This window comes from Gambusia affinis, linkage group LG20 (assembly GCF_019740435.1).
Source record: "Gambusia affinis linkage group LG20, SWU_Gaff_1.0, whole genome shotgun sequence".
Classification (NCBI taxonomy): Eukaryota; Metazoa; Chordata; class Actinopteri; order Cyprinodontiformes; family Poeciliidae; genus Gambusia; species Gambusia affinis.
Genome location: NC_057887.1, coordinates 15,784,652 through 15,807,483, shown reverse-complemented (window position 1 = coordinate 15,807,483; position 22,832 = coordinate 15,784,652). Strand labels below are relative to the sequence as shown.

The 22,832-nt window shown below is 38.0% G+C and overlaps 1 protein-coding gene across 1 annotated transcript; it reads left to right on the top strand.

The window, feature by feature from the left end:
* Window positions 1–4,368: 4,368 nt before the first annotated feature.
* trim8b (tripartite motif containing 8b) lies at window positions 4,369–22,043 on the top strand. The gene is made up of 5 exons (XM_044101916.1): window positions 4,369–6,895; window positions 15,581–15,676; window positions 17,067–17,332; window positions 18,991–19,106; window positions 19,195–22,043. Exons 1-5 carry the CDS (start codon window positions 6,290–6,292, stop codon window positions 19,896–19,898), a joined length of 1,788 nt encoding a protein of 595 aa, XP_043957851.1. The 5' UTR covers window positions 4,369–6,289; the 3' UTR covers window positions 19,899–22,043.
* Window positions 22,044–22,832: the final 789 nt, after the last annotated feature.

The following is a 22,832-nucleotide window of genomic DNA, read 5'->3' as shown; positions in this document are numbered from 1 at the left end:
CAGATTTTCAACCAAGGGGACAGAGTCTTAGTCAAAGTCTGCCATGTAGAGGGAAGGCAAAACTAGGGGACAAGTGGGAGTCTCAACCTTACATTGTGATGAAAAGCAACCCAACATACCTGTGTATGTGGTGCGACCAGAAAACAGCAATACTGAGAGGGTGGTCCACCAGAACCTTCTTACACAATGTATGTTCCTCCCAGTAGAGCAGGCGGGCACAGCAGAAGAGATAATGGAGAACGAGAGGCTATGACAAGACAAGCCTCTGGAATGCAGGGATGGGGCACTCAGAGCCCGAAAAGTTGGAGGAAATTGTGGAGGAAGTCGAAGGCGAGACAACAAATAAACAGGTTGAGCAGCCTGAAATGGATGGAGTGAATATACCAGACAGAAAATTTAAAGGGTGGACGGAACATGTAACAGATGGGAGTATCACTGCAGCCCCTGGACCCAGTGCTCTTAGAAGGAACATGCAGAGGAATCGACAACCCCCAAAGAGATTTTCCTGTGAGTCACAAGTAGTGGGAACTGAAGACCCTGAACAAAAGATAATAAGAGGACGGAAGCTGTGGGAGAAAGCTAAAGCCAGAAAAGCAGTAAAACACTTAGAAAATTCCACTTAATGGAGTACATGCTAGCCATTTCACTGACACATCACACAGTTTTATTTTTTTTTTTTTTATTCATTTATTTGTATGTTCATTGTTGTTTTGTGTCTAGCCTGATGACTGGGGCGCCATCAAAGAAACAACGGGTGAATGTAGGGCAGTAGCTTAAATATATCAGTGGATGTCACCAAAATGTTAGATTTGTTCTTTGAGTTATGGAAATTGGTAAAGTGTGTCCGTTAATGAACGCCGTACTTGGCGCCTGTTACGGTGGCTGAAGTACAACGGTCAGTATTTGCTGTGAATTCTGAAGGTAAGCAATACTGACCGCCAGCTCCTCAATGTAGCCAAATGTTACTTTTAATGTCCAAATAGTTAGTTTTGTATCGTTTTGTCTTTTTCTTCTTTTTATGTTGACACGGCAGTATTTGCTGTGAATTCTGAAGTATTTGCTGTGAATTCTGAAGGCGAAGCCGCTGCGCTGTCGGGTGGCCGAATAAACGATCTGAACCACGATCGCAACCCGTGTGTGTCCGATTCCTGCCTCAAGTTTCCTTCCGACAACAACAATTAAAGAAAAACACAACGCAGAGTCTAAGGAACAGCGAGGTCTCATCCCACACTTAAAGGGTTACACGTACATAATTTCACTATAACTGAGCAATTACATGTTGAGGTCAACCGTAACAATTATATTACTTCAAAACAAATGCAGATTTTTAAAATAAAACTTAGTTTTAAACTGAAATTGCTTACAATCTTGGATTCTTTAATGTTTTAAATTTAATTTTAGTTACCTTTTCACATAACGTTGAACAAAATATTAAATTTTAAGATACACTATAAAAAGAGGCATGCAAAATTGCTTTGTCACAATTTGTTATTAAATCAGACTATATTTCCCCTGTTTTAAATCAGTGAGATTATCAAAATTATATCTGTTTCTGAAATGCAGAATTTTTGTGGATTTTCATTTATTTTATTGTCGCTTTGTTTTTTAATAATTTATTTATTTCATTAAATTTTTATCTCTCAGTCTCAAATAAATAGCAGTAATCCATTATTTCTACTTATAATTAGGTCTTCTGAACACAGTTATGTCACAGACTGCTATAAAATGAAACATGAAGGGTGTCTTTCATTTTTAAATGTTTGTTTTTGTTTGTTTTATTTAATAAATAAAGATGTTTTAAGCAATCTCTCACACTTTATGCCGTTTTACCCAGCAACAATCTCTACGTTACATGAATTCATGCATAAATGTATTATTAAATAATTTTAAGTTAATTAATTTCTGGTGGATATTTATGGAATATGGCTAAAATCTCTGCAGATCCCACACATTCTGGACACAACATACAAGAAATGTAATGCGTATTTTGAAGTGATTTAATCTTTTTTTCCTTTTCTGTAAAAAATATTCTGTATTTAAATATTAGCAATATTTTCAATTACCCTTCTCATATCTTCAATTGAAAGTTTAACTTTTGTGTTTTTTTCTTGAATCAAAACACAAACAGATTCCAACAGGCAGAAGCACTAACCTACTAACATTACCACCACCATGCTTAGAGGTTTAAAAGCTTCACATAATGTTCTTGTTATTGGTTTCCCATCATTCTTATTGTTGCTCAATCCAGAAAGTGGCGTGAAACAGCTCCTTTTTATGCTGTCAAAGAGAAACTATGAGCTCCAATCAATCACAATCATTAATCAGAAATTAATAGGCCTCAGTCTCATCAAATTATTAAAGGATTATTTTAGCTTATATATGTAATTGTGACTATGTCTGGAGCATAGAAAACTAAAAAAATGTAAATTTTTCATTCAAAACTGTTTTTTTTCTTCAAAATCCATGTTCATGATGAGTGTATGTAAACTCTCTACTGTACTTAAATTTATAGTCAGTGAAACCCAACCATAGCAGCAAATACAAAAAGGTGTAAGCAGTTGTTAGAATAAATAACTGATCAATTCTACTTATATTTTACAAAATGGACACTAAAACTTCATCTATTTAGATACAACCTGCTAGTAGCTGATATGTGGGTATGATTTTATTGCATACCCAAATCTCTTTCCCTCACCATTAACACACACCCACGTGCACAGCGCATGAGCCGTTTTCCAAAAAACTGCATGGTGAGGGTCCAGGTCTCTTGACACATACAGTAACCCCATTAAGTGTAATTCTGGCCTTTCCACGGTGGTTTGTCCAAATCACGTGACAGTGAAGCTGGTAGGAAGGTAGAAGACGGAAAGAGGGGGCGGCTCATATGGTTAATGTTGAAGAGAAACTGCATCAGGTCATCTAAAGAGTCGCTAAATCAAACAGGAAGCTCGGCCATTAGGCTTCAAAATAAAGCTCAGGAATGACTGGGTAAGCTTTTTGACCTTGTTTTTTTTTTCCTCATTTTTTTTTTTTTATTTGAGTAACTTCTGACATTGTGTTGTAAAAATATTTCTTCTCCTTTAACCGTTTTACATTTTGTCACATTACATAAAATAAAAAAAGCTAAAAAGCTAAGGTAAAGACCAATATATTTGTGAAGTGGATGGAAAATTATGCATTTCTTGGTTTTCCTTTTCTTTACAGATAAAAACCTAAAAACTAAATGCAGCATGAATTTTTCTTTAGACTTTTGAGCATTTTTTTTAATTTATAAAATCTGGCTCCCTCAATCAGCAGCTAACTGCATGTGTAGCTCCACTCTTAAAAAATTACTGCAAAAGCATAAAAAATGTTGAATTGAAAATATGGCTTATTCAAATCAATTGCAAATTGTCTTTGATTGTATTTTTGTTTGAAAATATTTGTACTGTAATGCTACAGTTTTGCCATAAATTAAAGAAATTGATTTGTCTTTAACTAGCTAGCTAGGAAGCTAATTTGCTACAAGCGTAAAAGTCTTAGTTCAAAATTTCACCTTTCATTTGTCAAGGCAAACATGTCTTAGATCGTTTAAAGGCTTTCGACAATTAATTTTTTGTCTTTGTTTCATTAAAATATTGCATGTGGCTTGCTTACATCCGCAGATATGCTTGTAAAATGTATATCTAAATAACTAGGAATTGTGTCACATATCTTAGCTAAAACTGGGATCAACACTGGAACTGAGGTATTTTAGGGAATAGAAATGTAATACTACGGAAGGTTTTGACTGTCAGAAATAGGAAATAAATTCAGAAGCAGTTTCTGGTTATAACAAGAAAGTTTCTCGTTTTAACGAGTTTAATGGGATTAAGGAACATATTTTTATATCTCACTTTAACGAGATATAAATCTAACAGGTTACGACTTCCTAAAAGGCGACCCAACGGAGTCTTCATTTATTCACTCTGTTCTTCCAAGCGACACTCAAAAATGTGTTGCTGTTCTATATTTTATTACATTGACAAAGTATCTCATTAAAATGAGAAAGTTTCTCTTTTACCCAGTTTTAAGGACTTTGTATCATGTTATAATGAGGTATTATTTCAGAGTTTATTCCTTAACTCTGGCAGATAAGTGCTTCTGAATAGTTTGGTTAAAGTCAATTTTTTTTTTAGAGGTTCTAAACTTTTTCCATATCCTTCAATATTACCATTCAAAAGATAATGTTGTAAGAAATCCTTCTGTCAAAAATCTTTCAAAAATTGGTTACGTTTTAAAACAGCTTCTGTTTATTTTTAGGTGTGTTGTGAAAAAAAATATGTAGGAGAAAACCTTTAGAACTCAGAACTTTATTTTGAAAAGCCCTTCCGGAAATAGTGTGCTAACGCTGTCGGTCTTGACTCAGGTTAAGTCAGCTTGTCTGCATTCCTCTTCTCTCCCCACAGCCTGGCCGATAGAGACAGAAAGAAAAGAGAGAAGAGGAAGAGGAGGGGGGAAGAAAACACACATTATTATTCACAACCGTATAGGATTTTATGAAGCACGGAATCGACTCATACCGGATACATCAGGCCACGAAGCATAAGCATAAACCCCCCCTCCGGTTCAGACGGCTCCTTCAGGACTACAAAACAGAAAGAAAGACATAGATTTGTATTTTTTAGTGACGGGACCTTTCCTTCTTGTATTTGTGCGTAGCTCAGCTATCGAAAAGCAGCTTCGTTGAGACAGTCTACAGCCTTTTCTCGGCGGATATTTCCTCTTTTTTTTTTCCTTTTCGTTTTTTTTAAATGAGGATTTGCAAGATGGCTGATGACAGCTAGCCCCAACAAGGACAGAAAACCGCGACGTCCCCTTTAAGAACAGGAGGGTATATTTTTGTATTTTTATTAGCTAAATATAAAAAATATGGCTCCCTCGAAAAAGCTATGAGTGTAGCTATACTGAAAGGAGTCTATCCGGTGTTTGTGTGTACCTGTGCTACAGTAGAAAATGGTGAGGTGACGTCTGAGGTAATTTAGGCGATTTAAACGAGATAAGGAAGTGGGACGAATATGTTGTTAGCTAAAGGCTGAGGCATCGATAGGCTAATAAGATTTGAGACCAAAGTACAAAACAAACGGTACATTTGGGGGGGGGAGAATGGTGGTAATAATCATTGTTTAAAGGAGACATTTGATAGATGTGTCAAAGCGAGAGAGAGAGAGGAGAGGAGAGGAGAGGAGGGGGGAAGCAAACGGCTCTGCAACGACAGCCAACATTCCTGCGGATCCTAAAAGCCTTTGTTTTGTGCGCAGGAGCTGGACTGGACCATTAAAACGATTAACTATGCAGTAAACAGCCTCGACATGATGGCCTGGGTGTAATTTTCAGAAGAGTTAGATTATAAGGCCTTTTGTTGTGAGAGAGAAAATTGGATAAGGCAGAAAAAGCAGAAAGCAGAGGCCTTGTGTACATATATATTCATCAAAACAGAAATATCGCTTTGTGTGTGTGTGTGTGTATGATTAAAAAGACTGGAGGTTGTGCTTGGGTTTTTTCCCCCCCCTCTCATCTGAGCAATACGACGGGTTTTTCTCAGCCTGCGGCCAAACGATCGCAGGTTGTGTGTGATTAGATTGCTGCTGGATGCTTATTTATAATTCAGCGGACAAAAGCATTGCGCTGCGTACTCATTATTGAAGGAATCAGGCGTCCTTGAGGCTCCTATGGAATACAGTCACATTTTCAGAGGCGTTTCTCTGTGTGAATAGAGAATAGGAACCAGGGTGTGGACCTGAACAGCCCTTTTTTCATTCTGAATTGGTTGCTATAGTCGACCATAATCCGTCGTTAGGTTAGGGTGAAGGCCTGGAGTGGCAGCAGGAAAAAAGATCAAGATCCCTGTCATGTGTCACATGGAGATGCATTTGTCTGGGTGATGGTATGCGGTTCTCTGTGCCTTGGTTTTACCTGTAGCGGAAGGGGTTTGGTTCTGTTCTGTTCTGTGAGCACACACTGAATCACTGAAGGCAGGTCTGGTGGTTCCGAGTGTGACTTGGAGGAAAGGAAAGCACTGCTTCCTGTAATCTGAACAGCGTCACCCCGTCTGTTTTGTGTGTTGAAATCCGCCAAGGTGTTTCGCCTGAAGCCTCCTTTAGCTCAGTTTTCCGGGAATTTGCCTTCATGCTGCATTACTAAGCAATACTCGTCATCTGTCAGGGAGGGTGTGCATACAAATATTGATCTTTCTGGACTTGGTTTTTGAGAGGTCGGGTTTCCATTGAGAGAGAGACGCACAAAGCGGCCTAAAAAAGGTCTGATTTGTATGCCTGCCTGCACCACCATGGCCTCTGACATGGCTGAGACGTGGAGGAACTGTTTTGAGGAGGAGCTCATCTGCCCTATCTGCCTGCACGTGTTCTCTGATCCCATCCAGCTGCCCTGCAAGCACAACTTCTGCCGGGGCTGCATCAGCGAGGCCTGGGCCAAAGACTCCTCGCTGGCTCGCTGCCCCGAGTGCAATCATGCCTACACGCAGAAGCCCAGTCTGGAGAAGAACCACAAACTGTCCAACATAGTGGAGAAGTACAACGCCCTGAGCGTGGAGAAGGCCAGCACACCGACGCTGCAGTGCATCCTGTGCCGCCGAGGCCCGCCGCTCCCCGCGGTCAAGGTGTGCCTGCGCTGCAACGCCCCGTGCTGCCAGTCCCACATCCAGACGCACCTGCAGCAGCCGTGCTCGGCCCTGGGGCACCTGCTGGTGGAGGCGGAGGCCATCAAGGCCTGGACCTGCCCGCAGCACGACGAATACCGGCTGTACCACTGCGAGGCCGAGCAGACGGCGGTGTGCCAGTACTGCTGCTTCGCCCGGTGCCACCCCAGCCACGGCCACGCTGTCACCGACGTGGAGCTGCGGCGCAACGACATCAGAGTAAGACGCACTAATCAATCACACATCAATTCTTTCAATTTAATGTTTAGTTTATATATAGAGACAAACTCTATTCTGTCTAGGCCTGGAAGATAAATTGCCCCATTATTGTTGTTTTTGAAACAGTAAATTTACTTTTGTAAAGAACTCTTCAAACTAGAAGTGGAAGACATTTTAAATATCCAAATTAAGACATCCAAACTAAAACTAAATTAAAGACAACTCTCAACGGAAACCATAAACAAAATAGATTATAAAGTCTCTGTAAACAAAATTTCCCTTCGAAAAATGTTAGTAATCAGAATGGAAATGATTAAACTCATTCAAATTTATCATACGATTAATTGCAACAGGCTTAATCATCTCTCAAATTTCTGATCAAACATATATAATGAATTGAATCTAATAATTGAGTCAAAATCATTCCAGTTAAATCCGGTCAGATTCACTTTTTAAAGCCAGGTGGTTAAAGAGTCTCTGTGTCAGGAGGCCCAGCCAATTCATTGAGTCATTCATTGAATGAGCTGCAGCCGCTCCTTGTGAGCAAGCATGTGGCGACAGTGGGAGGGAACCACTCCCTTCTAACAAAGAAACATTCTGTTAAAAGTATGGCTGCAACTAAATGATTGAACGATTAATTAAATCGGCTTATTTCATTTAAGCATTGTATACATAAAAACCAATAGTTTATTTCCTTTTTTTAAATAAGAAAATAAACATTTTACTACCTAAGATGCAATAACACAGCATTCCTTTACACTTGATCATTTGTAGCAAAGGACGCATCTGCATCTAAAAAATGTTCCAACATCAACAAATGAAAAGCCCAAACCTTTGTGTTTGACTTAGCATCAATACATCAGTTAGTTGTTTAATAAATGTATAGCGAAAGGCGCTTATGTTTTTATACAATTTGAACCGAAAGAAGCTAAAACTATTGCCACTTGAGGAGTTTTGTGTAGAACATATTTTCAAAGTTTTCCTGTCTTAAATAAAAAATTTGTATATTTTTGTCCAGTTTCGTTTAATTAACTGCTCTGAGGCTGTTGATACTTCTGGAATTAATTGATTACTAAATTAGTTTACAAATATTTCATTAGTGAATTCATCAGGATTAATCTGATTAGTCATTTCAGCCCTTGTCAAAATGGATTCATTTTCACCAAATGCTGCAAGATAACACACAAGAAGTAGTATAATAAGAGTCAAAGGAGGGTGACATGTTGCAAGGATGATTGATTATGTAGCTTAAAAGTAAATATTGAATTTAACTCAAATTTTAAAAATTGTGCTCAGAACTGCATTTAGGTTCTGAAACATGTTTCGGGCATTTTTTATTATTATTGTTTGTGTAACGGTGGGAATGACCATTGAATCTCTATTTTTTGTTGGATTAAAAATGGCTGCATCGAAGAGCCTGCAGCACATTTTGGACTAGAAAACGGTTTATAATCCTTATGAGAGAAAAACTGTGAGCTGGTCAGTCAGCACTAAAAAACAAAAACAGAAATCGGTATCAGCCAATCAGTGCACCGCTATAAGCAGTTAAACAGACTTGGTCGGTTTCTCTTTTCCCTAATTCACACCTCTACCTCCTACTCCCTGAATAATTATCTAGAATTTAATTTGTTTTTATTTTTAAAGTTTTTGTCTAAATCCTAAACAAATTATCAAAAATCAAATCTCTTTTGTTTTTAAATTTGATCTCATGTGTTTGTCTGAAGGACATATCACACCCAATTTCCATTATTTATGGCTTTTAACGCCCATTTGAGCGAGTTAACTCTTGCAAAATATGACAAGTATGACCCTAATCAGGCCAAAATAAACACAAGCAACCTCCCGGGAGTCAATTTTAGGCATTGGAGCCAAATGACACCACTTCCTCACAGCTAACTGATTAGATCATTTAAAAAAAAAAAACCTTAAATCATCACTTGCCATAGCAGCTATGAAACATCCCTAAAATATTCTGTGGCAATTGACTCCTTTTCATATCCAGTTAAATATAGAAACGACTAAAAAGGCACATCCACTTGTAAATTTTCCAAACCTGACTTGTTGGAGTTTGTCAGATTATCGGTTATTAAAAAGAAAAGTTGAAGTGTATCTATAATGCTGCTTCACTAACCAAAAGAGTGTTCTTTACATCTACTTTATAATCATAACAAGGGCCACATTCTGTGATCTCTCGCTGTTATTTAAAATTACTTGACTGGAGAAATTTGGGATGAAAATCTGCTGGAAAAAAAAAAAAATCAAAATAAGATGTTCATGTTTTTACGAAATGTGTGCATTTTGAGCGCTTCCACTCTTATCCGGCATGTTTTCAGTTGCGGCCCGTTCCAAGCCTCCATTCTCATCTGTTGGAATGGCAAACAATGCGGTGGAGGGAGGAACAATGAGGGGCCCTCAGAGGGCCTTATCTCCCCAGCACAGGTGCATCCGAGCTCAGGGATCACCAGTTGTCGAGACGAGGGGGGGCGGTTGGAGAGAAGTCGAAGGAAAGAGGGATTAAAGTGATTCATCACTTGCCTCTGCGGACTTTTCTTTTTTTGTTTTTAACCTATTCGGTTTCTGGGTGAGGGGTCCGGGTGCTCACCACCTCTGGTTCGCACAGGGGTCACACCGGTTGGTCTTGCCTGTTTAAAAAAAAACGTTTAAATGGGGTGTGACAACACAGTTTGTGCCGAGAGGAGAAACACGAAGGCATCACTGCTCGCTGACTCATATAGTTCACCCAACATTTTTAGGTGTCAACCATGACATACAAGGCTGCCTTTCCTGTTGGTAATGCTATGACTCAGCTGTATGTACAGTTAAATATCCTCTGAGGGTCCGTGACATGGCCGTAGGGTGGAACTATTAAAAACTGAACAGAATCTTCTACTTTTAGTAACGCGCATTATTACAGTTTTACCCCAAGAAACAAAAATGTATGGAAACTAATTTTTAGAGCTGTAACTACTGGTTACTTTAATGATCAATTAATCTATCTATTGGATAAGAAAAAGAAGGGCACAATCTACAGATTTCTATTCAAGCTTCCTTTAGAATAAAAACATTAAAAGATGCAAATAAACAAATCAATTCGTTTTTTAAAAAAATTAGAAAATGAAGATTTTATTGTCTAACAAACATTCTTTTAGTGAAGACTTAAACATTTGTAGCAAAGCAAAAAAAATACTTCTGACATCAACACATAAAAAAACTCAGTGTAGCATTGATCTGTTTATTGTTTTGATTAACTGATTGATACATGGATAGCAAAAGGTGCATAAGTTTTATTTTTTACAGAATTTGAATCAGGTGAAGCCAAAACAAAGATATTTTTTGTGTCTGAAGTGGAAAATGTATGTTTGTTTGTTGTTTTCTTTCAGTAAATTGACTTTTTTAAATTTTTATACTTCAGTTAACCACATTTAACCAATTACTAAACTAGTTGACAGTATGTATCAATAATTGATTCATGATGATTAATCGTTTCAACCCTACTACTTTTGGAGTTTTCTACCTTTGGATAATTATTGAAAAATCATAAAAAATTATTGAAATTTTGAGGGTATTTTTTTTTATCTTCAATGATCGCACAACCCAATTAGGTCTTTTAGGTCGGGCTAATAGAAACAACACCCTTCGGTGTGGAAGTTGCTCCTGAAGGAAGGCGAGGACTTGCACAGCAAAGGTGTTATGTTTTATCTTTTTCAACTATCTGCATTGAATACTCTGAACTTGGATATATTGACAGCCTTTGTTAAACTGAGGCTTTGTTGGTCTGTTTTTAATGATGTTAACAATTCTAACCCCAAACAGCATCAACATCTTAAATGTTAAAATCTATCATTATCATTTTTCTTGTTTTAACATGTAACTTCTGCTCCCAATATAAATAATTACTGCTAGAAAGACTGGAACAAATATATTTTCAAAGCTGCTCTTATAGCTTTTAAAAAGAAAAATTTGTATCAGCAGGTTACGGCTTTACAGAATTTGGCCACCAACTTGTGATCGCTGGATCCCTACCTATCACTTTTTGTTTATCTTTGCAATCTGGTGGTTTTTATGCCGTTTGAATTGTGAGTAACAAAACATTTGTAAAAACAAACGTCAGCAGAGTTGTCACCGTCCAAATCCAAGAGATTAATGGATTAGTTTTTAAATATAAACTTAAAATAATTTTATTTTATACGTTTTCTCTATTTGACATGTACATCCCTTGGTTAGGAAGCTATTCGGTGTCTAAATGTGGTATTGCTTTTACTTTTTTTTATTGCCATTTCTAAAATGCCCTACATTTATTTGTCTGAAATACCTGCTAAATAAAACCCCATCAGCCCTTTTTCCAATAAGCTTTTAAAACTAACATCTTGATTTTGATTTCTAGTGTTATAAGGCAGTTAAAATTTACAGGTAAAACAACTAAAAGGTGCTAAATTAGGAAAAAACCTACATGTTTCCATTTTTATGTTTTCAGATAAATGCAGATACAACACTGAGCACAAATGGCCCTGATTACGTTTTAAATATTCTAACTTGTGCTGTGTTGATCCAGGTTATTCACTTTGTACCAGATGGTTACAACATGTCTGATAAGCATTTCTATATTTGTTTGCACATAAAAAAAATAGTCAGGTTATTGGTGCTGTTGCAGAGATTAATATATATGGGCTTTCCATCTCTAATAATGTTTTGTAGGTGTTGTTCTTATTTCCCAGATAAATTCCTTAGAGATCAAGACTTTTTGTATCTACAGCTCATGTTTTAACCAAGACTAATGTTTTAAAAAAATCCATATATTGCTGCACAATACTGGTAATTATTGTGATGCCAATGTCAGTTGCTATTTTCTTTCTTTGTCCAATTGGAGCATCTTCTGCTGTAAAGCTTTGTCCACCTGGTTAAATATTATATTAGTATGTAAAAGGCAAGTTTGTAGTTCTTTGTGCTATAGATATTGCACACACTGATACTGAGATATTATTCGCACTGGATTGTGCTGAAATGCTGTAGAAACAAGAAAAACTGACTGTACAGAAAGAATACAAATATAAACCAGCTTAAAAAACTGTTTATGCATCATTGGGAAATATGTTGGATAGAATTGGTGTCCCAAGGACCAAAATGTATAAATAATTGTATATTTAAGGATGAGAATATGAGATTTTAGTGTCATGTAATGTAATGTGGAAACAATTTAAGTTTATCTGATGTTTGGAGATTTAAATTTGAACAGATAATGTAAAATTGCATGCCAGTTGGGCATGATAATTTGTTTTAATTCATTTTTTACTGTTTTTTCCTTTTTGTCTGTTTGAAATAAATAATGACAGAATAACTTTCTGAAATGTTGAATCTTAAAATCTATCCAGACTGTCATGGTCTTTATACTTGCTGACGACAGTGTTGGGGCGTCTCTGCTGCAGCAACATGTCTGGCATTGACATTTAGGCTTTAATAACTTTGGTGATCGGCTAACTCCTTTTAGCACAACTTGGACACAACTTTAGCGACTTTTGAAGCAAAAATGAATCCCCAATGGTCCCAGTGCAGCAGCTTTGTCATCCATAGATTTGTTTGCAGATTCTAGTACGTCACATTTATGGACGTACTAGAATCACCCAAGAAAGGTTCCAGCTCAAGACCTTTAGGTGCAGAAAAAACAAAATGTGATTGTGTTAACATTTTTAACACATTAAAATCTTTGTAATTAATTCATTGAAATTGACACTTTAAAGTCCTGGTCCTAATTTTAATATAATGTAAATATTACATTAAAAGTAATTTTGTTTTCATTTATTTATTTATTTCCAACATGTTTTTGAAAACAAGAAATCAGTAGGACAAAAGCAAACGTGCATACATAACTGAGAACAAAGTAATAATAATATTTAACACTCAATAATTATCATAAATTTGTAATTATGCGACTTTAGCCAGCCGTTCTAGGACCAGGACCAGTTCATCCGTATATTTCGATATTTGCCATTATGTCCTCATGATGATGATGATGATGATGGTGGTGGTGCACTCACCGCCCTGCAGCCCCTCCCTCGCCCTGCTCGCCACCTTCATCAGCCCCCAAACCTCTTTCACCTCCCTCTCGCCATCCAGCAGCCACCCAAAGCCAGACCCGACCTTCCCCCTAACCCTCCTCTCCTGCGCTGATGGAAGGGGCTCTGTAGTGAAATGACAGCTGAAGAGCACCCTTCCTCTGTTTTTTAACCTCTGCTTCCCTCCCCCAAAGGTATCCCATACATGTAGCTAGACACGCCCCCTCCCCCTCCTCCTCTCCCTCCTCCTCCTCTTCCTCCTGGTCCTGCGCTGGCTTCTGCTCAGAGCCTAACTCAATCAGTCAGCACAACCAGGTCACCGTCCTGGATCCAACCAACTGTGCATGTAACAGAGCTATGTAGGGCAGCGATTCCCGACCATGTGCCGCTGAGACCCGACACTGTGCAGCTTTTCCTTCCTATCAGCCTCTAAAGCAGCTGATCGCTAATGGTAAAATCAGCTGCTTTGTGCTGGAATGCCTCTGTGCTGAGGATGATGATGGCCTGCGAAGAAGCCTTCAGCTGGAGGGAGCAGCTGATCATTTAGGATTCACTCTCTCTCTCTGTCTTTAGGCTTTTCTGCAAAATTAATGCATGTTTTCTGTTTTATTTGTGAGGATATTTAAGTTTGCAGATTATCCCCAATACTAAATCGATAAGGATTGCAGAATGTTTATAGGTAAACAGTTTTAAATAAAGAGAAGTATTTTCATAAGTTATGGTAAGGTAATTGTATTTATTGTATTTATGTAGCACATTTTCAGCAACAAGGCACTTCAAAGTGCTTTACATGAATTAGAAGGAAATACAAACAAAACAACAAAATCAAAAGAAAGACCAAAGGTAAGGGTAACAGCAAAAAGGAGAAAAGTACAAAAGTAGTGTGTAATTTATAAACTAATAGAAGTTTCTCTGGATCTTAAGTTTGTTCTGGATTAGAGGGGTATAAAACTAAATGTTGTTTTGGGTTAAGTTCTAGATTTGCATAAAGCTAAATGTTGGTTCTTCATTTTTGATTCCTGTTCTGGGTTGCTAAGTAAACTAGCAGGAGTTTCTCTGGGTCTTGCTCCAATATTAAAAGTATAACGCTAAATTTTGGTTGGTTTTGCATGTCTGATTATAAAACTAAAAGTTGGTTCCAGTTGTTCTGGGTTGCTAAGTAGATGGTACTGTCTAGGTTTGTTCTAGAGTTGTAAAGTACAAAGCTAAATGTTGGTTCTCCATGTTTGATTCCGGTTCTGGGTTGCTAAATCTTGCTCCGATATGAAAGCATAAAACTAAATGAATAAAACAATAATACTCTGATAGTATCTCTAATGCAGTAAGATTCAGACAATAATAACACTTATAGGCCTATTTTATTGTTTTGGAAACTCCTCTTTGTTATTCATGTAATTTTTTATGATAATGAACCATAAAATGTTTTGTTATTGGTGATACTGTGCACACGCTCGTTACGTTTTACTTGCTACCACAAATATTGAAGATACAAAGCGTTTAGTTATTGATTAAATTCAGTACCCTATAAGAGTAGCATAAGGGGCTTAAAAAATCACTTTGAGGGCCACAAATGGCCCCCAGCCCACACTTTGAACACCATTAGTTACTTTAAAGATCAGTGTTTTTTTCTGCCATTTAATGTTGCACATTCTCACAAATCATTAAAAATGAATAATGATGACAATAATAGTAATAATAATAATAATAATTGAAAAAAAGCAATACTTAGTACTGGAAAATAAATACATTTTTATCTTTTCATAAAATCAAAGATTTTATTTTTAACCCAGATTGTCTAGTCCTAATATTAATAATAATGATAATAAGCACCCATGTCTAGTTTATTTGCAGCTAAAGCTGAACACACTGCAAAACCACATCTTAGTTTTGTCTTATTTCAAATTTACTAACTTAAAAGTAACTTTTCAAATTTTGAAACAGTCCAAGTTATAAATGAAATAATCTGCCAGTGAAACTAGTACTTTTAAAAATCAATATTAAGGAATTATTGATTTAAAAAAGCTCCTGTATCTTGCTTAAAAAGTTATCTTTATGTTAATTTTGTGTTATTTCAGGCTTGCTAAGATGTTTGCGCTTGAAATTGGATCAAAATACTTGGAAAAGATGTTTTTGTTTTTGCCGTGCAGGGAGATAGTTTGGCTTAGCAGCCGTCTGCCGCTGCTCACATGCCGTCCTCCTCCCAGAAATAACAGGTGCTGTTGCTAAAACATTGCCACGGCTCATGGAGCAGCCTCCAGTGGATGATCTAATGTCTTTTAGGAGGAAAGTGCTGGACGGGGGAGGAGGAGTAAGAGGAGGAAGAGGCAGAGGTGCACCAAGGGGAGAGCAGAGCTGTCGGAGCTTTTTACTGACCATTTATCTATCTCTGCTCTCTGCCTCCAGCTCCCCCAACTTCGGTCCTCACTCTCTAATGCAAACACTAAATAGCTGCTGGTTGCCATGGCAGCATCCCCCTCCTCTCCTCCCTAGCAGGGATTGCATGTTGGATGGAGACTAAATTAGCCAGCTCCAGGAGTTCTAGTATCTCTGGTATGGTGAGCGAATGCTTGTGGCTAACTGGAGGTTATAACTTCCCTTTTTTCTTGGCTTTCTTTTTTTTTTTTTTTTTTTTCAGCAAAACCTGCTGAGACAGCAGGAGCGCGTGGAGGAGAGAGTGCAGGAGATAGAAGAGCAGCTCTGCAAACTTGACTCTGACAAGTGTACAGTGGAGGTACGTATGAAGGACTTTATGCATACATTTTAGCTGTAAAGCTGCAGTATGCTACATTTGTAAACAATATATATTTTTGCACATTTGACATATAAGACTTGCGGTATGCAAGTTTTCTGGGTTTTACCCGGGGCTCGGGACACTAGGTCATTCATCCAGCCAGCCGCCATGTTTTTGAGTTAAAAAGTGTTTAAAGTTGACAGGAAATTTGAATATATCACTTGATAGTCATGCATTTTTGGAAGACTGGAAGGTTAATGTCTGAACACCAACTATAAAGTCTTAAAAAATGTAAACATAAAAAAAAAAAAACTTAAACAAATAAGCAATGCTAAGCCTGGTGGGGGGCACAAGTCAAGCTTGGTGGCCCGCCAGGCTTATAATAAACTGAGGAAAACCCCGAGTATGGTATGAGACAGATTATCTGAAAAAAATCTAGCTCCTCTGCCTTCTCACAATGAAAGCGAGAAGTCATGTCTGAATGCTAAGGCTAGTTAGCAACTAGCCAATAACAGCAGATAACTGGTTTTTCTGTAACTGTAAGTTATTTCTCTGCCATTAGCATTTTTATCAGCGAGTACATTAGGGTGATTGACAGCGCTAAGACCTGCCTCCTGGCTCTGATTGGTTGTTTTTGGGTGGGAGCTGTGCATTTCTCTAGACAGCAATATTAGTTCAGGGCTAATATTGCCCTGAACAATATTGTCAAAATATTTTTGGGAAATTGTTGGTGTTTTTTTCCACTGAATTAGTACTATTTTGCACCACTGAATCCAAAATTGACATCTATTTTTCTCAATCAGAACAGATTTTTATTCAAATTTGTTTGAGAAATCTGATCTTCTGACTAAATTGATTACAATTTTGTGACATTATCAGTTCATTTCCATTAAGATTTCTCATCCAAAAAAGGTTTTAGGAGGAAAAAAAAAAGTTTTATACCAGAGTATATTAATGAAATGATATAAACGTTCTGTAAATTGAGTAATAAACACGGGTAATGGTAAGTACATGTAAATTGAACCTTACGTCTTCAGGGCATGAGCTTCTGTTTCTTCAAACGCCTCATGCTGAGCAGCAGAAATGTCTCTCTTCAGAGTCTAACAGTAATCAGCCGTCATGACTGCATCCCAAACTAATACGCAGCTTAGTTCAGGAAGTTGACCCGACTGAGCAAAACCAACGTGATTTTTGGGTTCAGCCCATCAAAATCACCCTGAAACAGTTGAAAAACCCCAGGCAATTCTTTTGGCTGTTGACCAGCGTTATCTGTCTCATACTATGCTTTCACAAAATGGAGACAATTTTAACAAATAAAAAAACTTTATTTATTTATTTTTTCTAGAAATAACCACACAGCAGTTTTAATTCACTCTTAAACTGTCCACAGGACAGAGTGTGTGAGCTGAAAGAGGAGGTGCGCCTGCAGTACCAGCGCATGCATCAGCTCCTGGAGGAGGACCTCGGCCGCACGCTGGAGGCCCTGGACCGCGCTCAGGCTCGCTTCTTCCAGGAGAACGCGGCGCAGGTTCTGGCCCTGGGGGAGCAGCGGCACGAGGCCCAGAAGCTTCTGAGCTCCATCCACACGGCATTCAGCAAGGCGGAGGAGCTGAGCTTCATGAAGAACACGAAACCCGTTAAAATCCTCACAGACAGGTGAGAGAGCTGAAGCGTCTGGATCGGTTACAGGAGATCATCTCATTTTTTTTGCCTGGCTTTTGGGTGATACTGGTGCAGAATATGAGCAAAAAATAATTTTTTTTCAGCAGTTCAATTTAAAATGTGAACTCATGCATTGTGCAGATTAAAATATCTTCATGTAAATACATTTTTAGAATATTTAGAAATGGAAAGTAATAATTTTATGAGAACTCCTACGTAAGAAATAACAAAAAAGTTCAAATGAGGAATGTTGAGCATCTTGTGAAGTTGGTTTTACAATGAGAATATACTTCATCTTTTAACACATTAGCATCAAATTATTACTAGTAGAAGAACTTTGGAAGAATTTTGCAAACAGCAGTTTAATTATAAAGAATCACATGAATTGATGCGGTCACGTCTGAGCTCAATAACTTATCAAAACTTGATCAAAGTCATTAAAATTATGTTTTTCTCGTAATTTTAAGTTGTTCTGGAAATCTTATGTTTTTATTCTGCCAATATGATGACTTTATTCTCGTAATTTAGCAAACATTTTTGTAGTCTGGCCCTAATACTTCATCACAACTCACAGAAGGTAGGCTTTAAAAAAAATGAAGACATTTTTCAAACATGTTTTCTGTCATTTGTAATTTCTTTTTCAGAAAACAAAGTGAGAAAAAAATCAATCTGGTATGAAAAAAAAATAAAAAAAAATTATTTTTAAGCCATATGGCTCATATGGTCATAGAGGCGATCAGCAGTGGTGATTGCACATTTTATCTTAGCAGTGTCGTTTAGCAATTTACTGAAAACAGGAACACACGAGTTCCTGAACTGGTTGATTTTATCTACCAGATCGCAGACGGCCGTCGTGCTTGATGATAATATGTGGAGGTGTCATGTGAGGGTCACCACCCTAACATGTGAGGGTGATTAGTCAGGACAATTGATGACTAATTTTGCTGAAATTAGAATCGGATTTGAACCTTTAGCCTTTAGGATTTGAACTAGAAAGATGATTCCACTGTTTTTGTTTTGTTTTTGTTTTTTTGTTTTTTAATGCTCTGGCTTTTAAATCATATTTGATCATTTCTCCTTGAAAACAAATGTAAAATACTGATCAATTCTGCCACAGGCAAAGTTTGTAGCCCAATAAAGAGCAGTGAAACCAGTCATTAAATCAGGGTTGGGCTGATTGGCTGTGCTGTCTTTGGACATGAATGAAACACAAACAAATCACTTACTGTGGAAAATTTCACACTGGACTTTAAGCAGTTTGGATTCTCAAGCTCTCCACTTTTTTTATTTTATTTACCTTAGTTTTTCCTTCTACTAAACTTTCCATTAATGTTCTTGGATACAGTACTTTGTGAATAGCCAGCTTCTTTAGAAATTAGCTTTTTGTCAGTGCAGATGCAGCCATAATTCAGCATTTCTGTACTAAAAAATATTTTTTAATAATCTTATTCAATATTTAAGCTTTTTTGTAACTAAATTCCTTAAAAGTGTTATTTAAAAAGTGTAATGCCAAGTACATTGATTTGTGTCAAATCAATTTTAACAAACGAGTTTAGCTCTCTGAAGTGAATTGCAGAAACAAACATTTTGATTATGTTCTACTTTATTGCGATGCTTCATCATGATTTCTTGCTGTTGTCGCCTTGTTGCAGGTCTCAGGCATGCGTGGGAAGCAGCCTCCCTCCTTACAAAGTGGGGAATCTGAACTCTAAGCTGTTTCTTTCTGAGATCTCAAAGCGAGAGAAGAGCTTGAAGCGAACACTTGAGGGTAGGCAGCGTAACATTGGCACGTGGAGAATCAACCTGATCTCTGCGGTTAAATTTGTAATCTTCTTAATTTGTATGTTTTGTCTCAGTTCCTCTCACCCCGCCGTCGGCGTTCCTGCAGACCGTCGCCGCTTTCCCCAGTGGCCAGAGCTCCGGCTCCGGGGCGGAGAAACGGAAACATTCCACCGCATTCCCGGAGGGAAACGGCAGCACGGGGAAAAACGCCACTCCGGGTTTCAAAGACTCATCCTCATCTTCCTCCTCTTCTTCCTCTTCGTCGTTAGCCAAGCAGCCCTTCCTGGGGTCCGGCTCCGCCTCCGGAGAGGGCCAGTCCGCCAACCAGCAGACTCTGGGCCCCTGTGCGCCGCCTCACATCGGTGAGGGCGGCGGCGCCGGAAGCGGGAGCGGCTCCTTGACCAATCATCACTCCGGCTCCGTGTTTGGCTCCTCCCACTTCCCGCCGGGGGGCAGCGGCTCCTCCCACTCCTCCCAGCAGGCCGTGCTGCCGCAGTACGGCGGCAGGAAGATCCTGGTCTGCACCATGGATAACTGCTACTGCTCCGGAATGCCGTCGGTGTCGGGCCACCGCAGCCACCCTCCCTACCCGCGCTCGGGCTCCTTCCCCTGGGTGAGCCCCCAAGACTACCCGCCCCCTCCCGGCCTGGCCTCTGGGGGGCCGTCCATGCAGGGGCTGGCGGTGAGGGACTGGATAGACGCCTCACAGACGCACAGACATGCAGATTTCTACGGGCTGTACGGGCAACCGTCCACCAAGCACTACGTCACCAGTTAACGCAGCGGTTATGCTCTTAAAATAGAGACGGGCACCAAAATAGCACACACCTTTACAGATTTATAAATCTGAAAACAACACACAGTGGCTGAGCTCACAAACACTGCAAAAAAAAAATTCCGACCAAGTATTTTTCTCTGGTTTCTAGTCCAAATATTTTAGTAAAGTTGAAATAAAATAGAACTAACTTGCAAATAACTTTTCAGGAAGATATAGGAGCTTGTTTTAAGTCTGTACCTTTAATATTAATGAAAAATTAGAAATACCACCAATAGATTATTTCTACTATTACATGGAGAACATGTCTTCTTATAAGTGAAATAATCTGCCAAGTACTTTTTCAACAATATTAAAGGAATTATTGACTGAAAAACAGGGTGTCCTAACTTTTTATCACATGAACCAAAGGAATAAAAATGTGGGATTTTTTGTTAGAAAGGGATGTTATTCATTTTAGATTCAAAAACTAATAAGAATTTTGCACACTTGCTGTGTTAAGAGGCATCTAGTTTCAGATTTTTTGGGCTCGCTACATTAAATTTATTCTCGGTACAAAGATAAATTTGAGGTTAAAGAGTTGCTTTATTTCAAAACTTTTGCTACAAATAAGACATTTTTAATAGAAACTAGATCAAAAATATTTGGTAAGAGTTTGTTTTTGCAGTGAATGAAATTGTTTGCATCTGCACACAGATATAGAAGACACACACACACACACACACACACACACGTTCGGGGGCAGGGTTGATCCGTTTTAATGTTCCTTTAATTTTATCCAGTGTTTCATGTAGATAAAACAAACTCTGCTCACTTTGGCACAACTCGGCTCTGCGTTTTTACACAGGGAAACAAAAAAACTTTATCTGGAGACAAGAGGGTGATGTTAATCTTTTTATTTATAGAATAGAAATCAAATTGATAGAAAATGAACTGTTATTAGAAATAATGTTTTCATTCTTCTACACAATTCTTCACCGAGGCTAAAGGGAACAGGAGATAACAGGCTTCTGGTTTCAGCTCGTGTTTCTCTTGATATAATCACCCCTGCAGTTATGCTGAGGCCCAGCTGCCTTATGATGTTCATATATTATTTTTGTCTACAAGCTGACTTTGTTTCGTCCTTTTTTTAAAAAGAGGAGAAGATGGCCGCCACTTCTTCCCACTCTCTCCGACTCTTTGATTTTTATCAACTCTGCACTTCTTCTTCCTTTTCATTTGCTAAGTTCAGGGATGCGTCGCACAGCTTGAACGCAAAACGCTCTTCCATGGAACACCCACAATGCACTTGTGGACGCCTTCCTGCTACAGGGGAGGGGGAGGGGGACTACAGAGCTGCGTCTTTGGGGCACCAGCAGCCCCCTAATTCCTTAAACTCCCTTCCTGCTGCCACAAGAGGGCAAACAAAAACCTACAAAGACTTTTTCCCCCTTTCTTTGTGATTACTATGGCTTTGTGTTATTTGGTAAATCTGTAGGAATCATGTAGAGACAGAAACTGGACAAACCAAACCAATCATGCATCTGGACGATCTGACGATGCTGTAATTGTACTTCCTGCAGGGCAAAGATGTCACTTCCTCTTAAAAAAAAAAAAAAAAAAAAAAAAAAAAAAGCACATGAGCTCTTGGCTTCCTGTTTGCAGCTGAAAGCATGCAAGGAAGAATTTCTTTCTGTTTTTTAAGCACTCAAACACAGAACAATGGGTTCGGGGGGGCTGTATGCTGTTTTAAATGACTGTATGAAAGAAACAAACGGCAGGAGGAAGTTTTTCATGAACTTTTTCTAAAAGAACAAAGATGAGAGATGTACGCAATGATTCATCGTCCTATAAAGGAGTTGTTACAACAGCTAACATTATGGGGGGGAAAGTATCTTTTTTTGTAAATATTTTGTGAAATGGGAAGTAAAAAAAAAAAAAAAGAGGAAAAAAAAAGAAAAGTTGCCGACGTGATTTGGAGATGGGTTCCAAATAAACGAATAATTTAATCTGGTCTCTGCTGTTAACTGTTCACGTGCAAATCCCATCATCTCATTTAAAGGATAGAAGTGGTGATATCCTATATTTTTGTTACTGTAAATAAATCCCATAAAAAAGGCAAACCAAGAAGTGTGTTAGTATTCAAATACATCCTGCTTCACGCCTTGATTTCTCATTGTGAAAGTCGTTTGTTCCTGGGGACGATCGCTTGTTTTTGCAGTTAATATTTGATTACGAGACATTTAAATTAAGTTGTTTCTATAGTTAAAATAGTAAAAAAAAAAAAATTAAAATAACCTTAAAAAAAGAAATAGAAAAGAGGCTTTTTTTTTACCATCAACCTACACACCTCAATTTGTTCTGGAAAAATAATTACCCCCTTCTTTACTGCCCATGCAAACAATGGATGTTTTTACCATCAAGTTCACAAGACAATAATGTTTTTCATCTAAACTTGAGAATATATTCTTGGTTTTTTACTTTATATCTCTTTAGAAATTGAAGAAAATTGATATAAAATACATTTAAGATTATTTCAGTGGAAATATAATTGCACCATCATTGGAACACATGGAGAAAAATGTGAAATAATTTGCCAGTGGAACTAGTACTTTAACTAGTACACTCATCTTTCTAAGGAAAGATATAGGAGCTGTAGGTTAACTTTATCTTATTTCAAGTGTACTAAGATATTTGCACTAGAAGCTAGACCAAAAACATGGTAACATTTGTGATTCAGTGTACAAAACATTCTGCAACTTGTCATGGGAATATTATCAAAATTTTAGAATCTGTGTGAATTAAAGTTATTCTAACATATACTGGCAGTTCTTCTTTCCAGAAAGAATTGCTTGTAAATCTAGAATAGCTTGACTAACCCAGAAAAAAAATTTCTTCCCTGGTATGAATCTATCAGTTGTGCAATCAGACAATTTATTTCCACCAACCAGTGCTAGC

What these genes read in the sequence shown, in the direction of transcription:
- trim8b (XM_044101916.1), top strand. Translation starts at nt 6,290, where the DNA reads ATGCCTGCCTGCACCACCATGGCCTCTGACATGGCTGAGACGTGGAGG. An exon ending in TGCGGCGCAACGACATCAGA is followed by an intron (nt 6,896 to 15,580) that starts GTAAGACGCACT and finishes TTTTTTTTTCAG; the next exon opens with CAAAACCTGCTGAGACAGCA. An exon ending in CTTGAAGCGAACACTTGAGG is followed by an intron (nt 19,107 to 19,194) that starts GTAGGCAGCGTA and finishes GTTTTGTCTCAG; the next exon opens with TTCCTCTCACCCCGCCGTCG.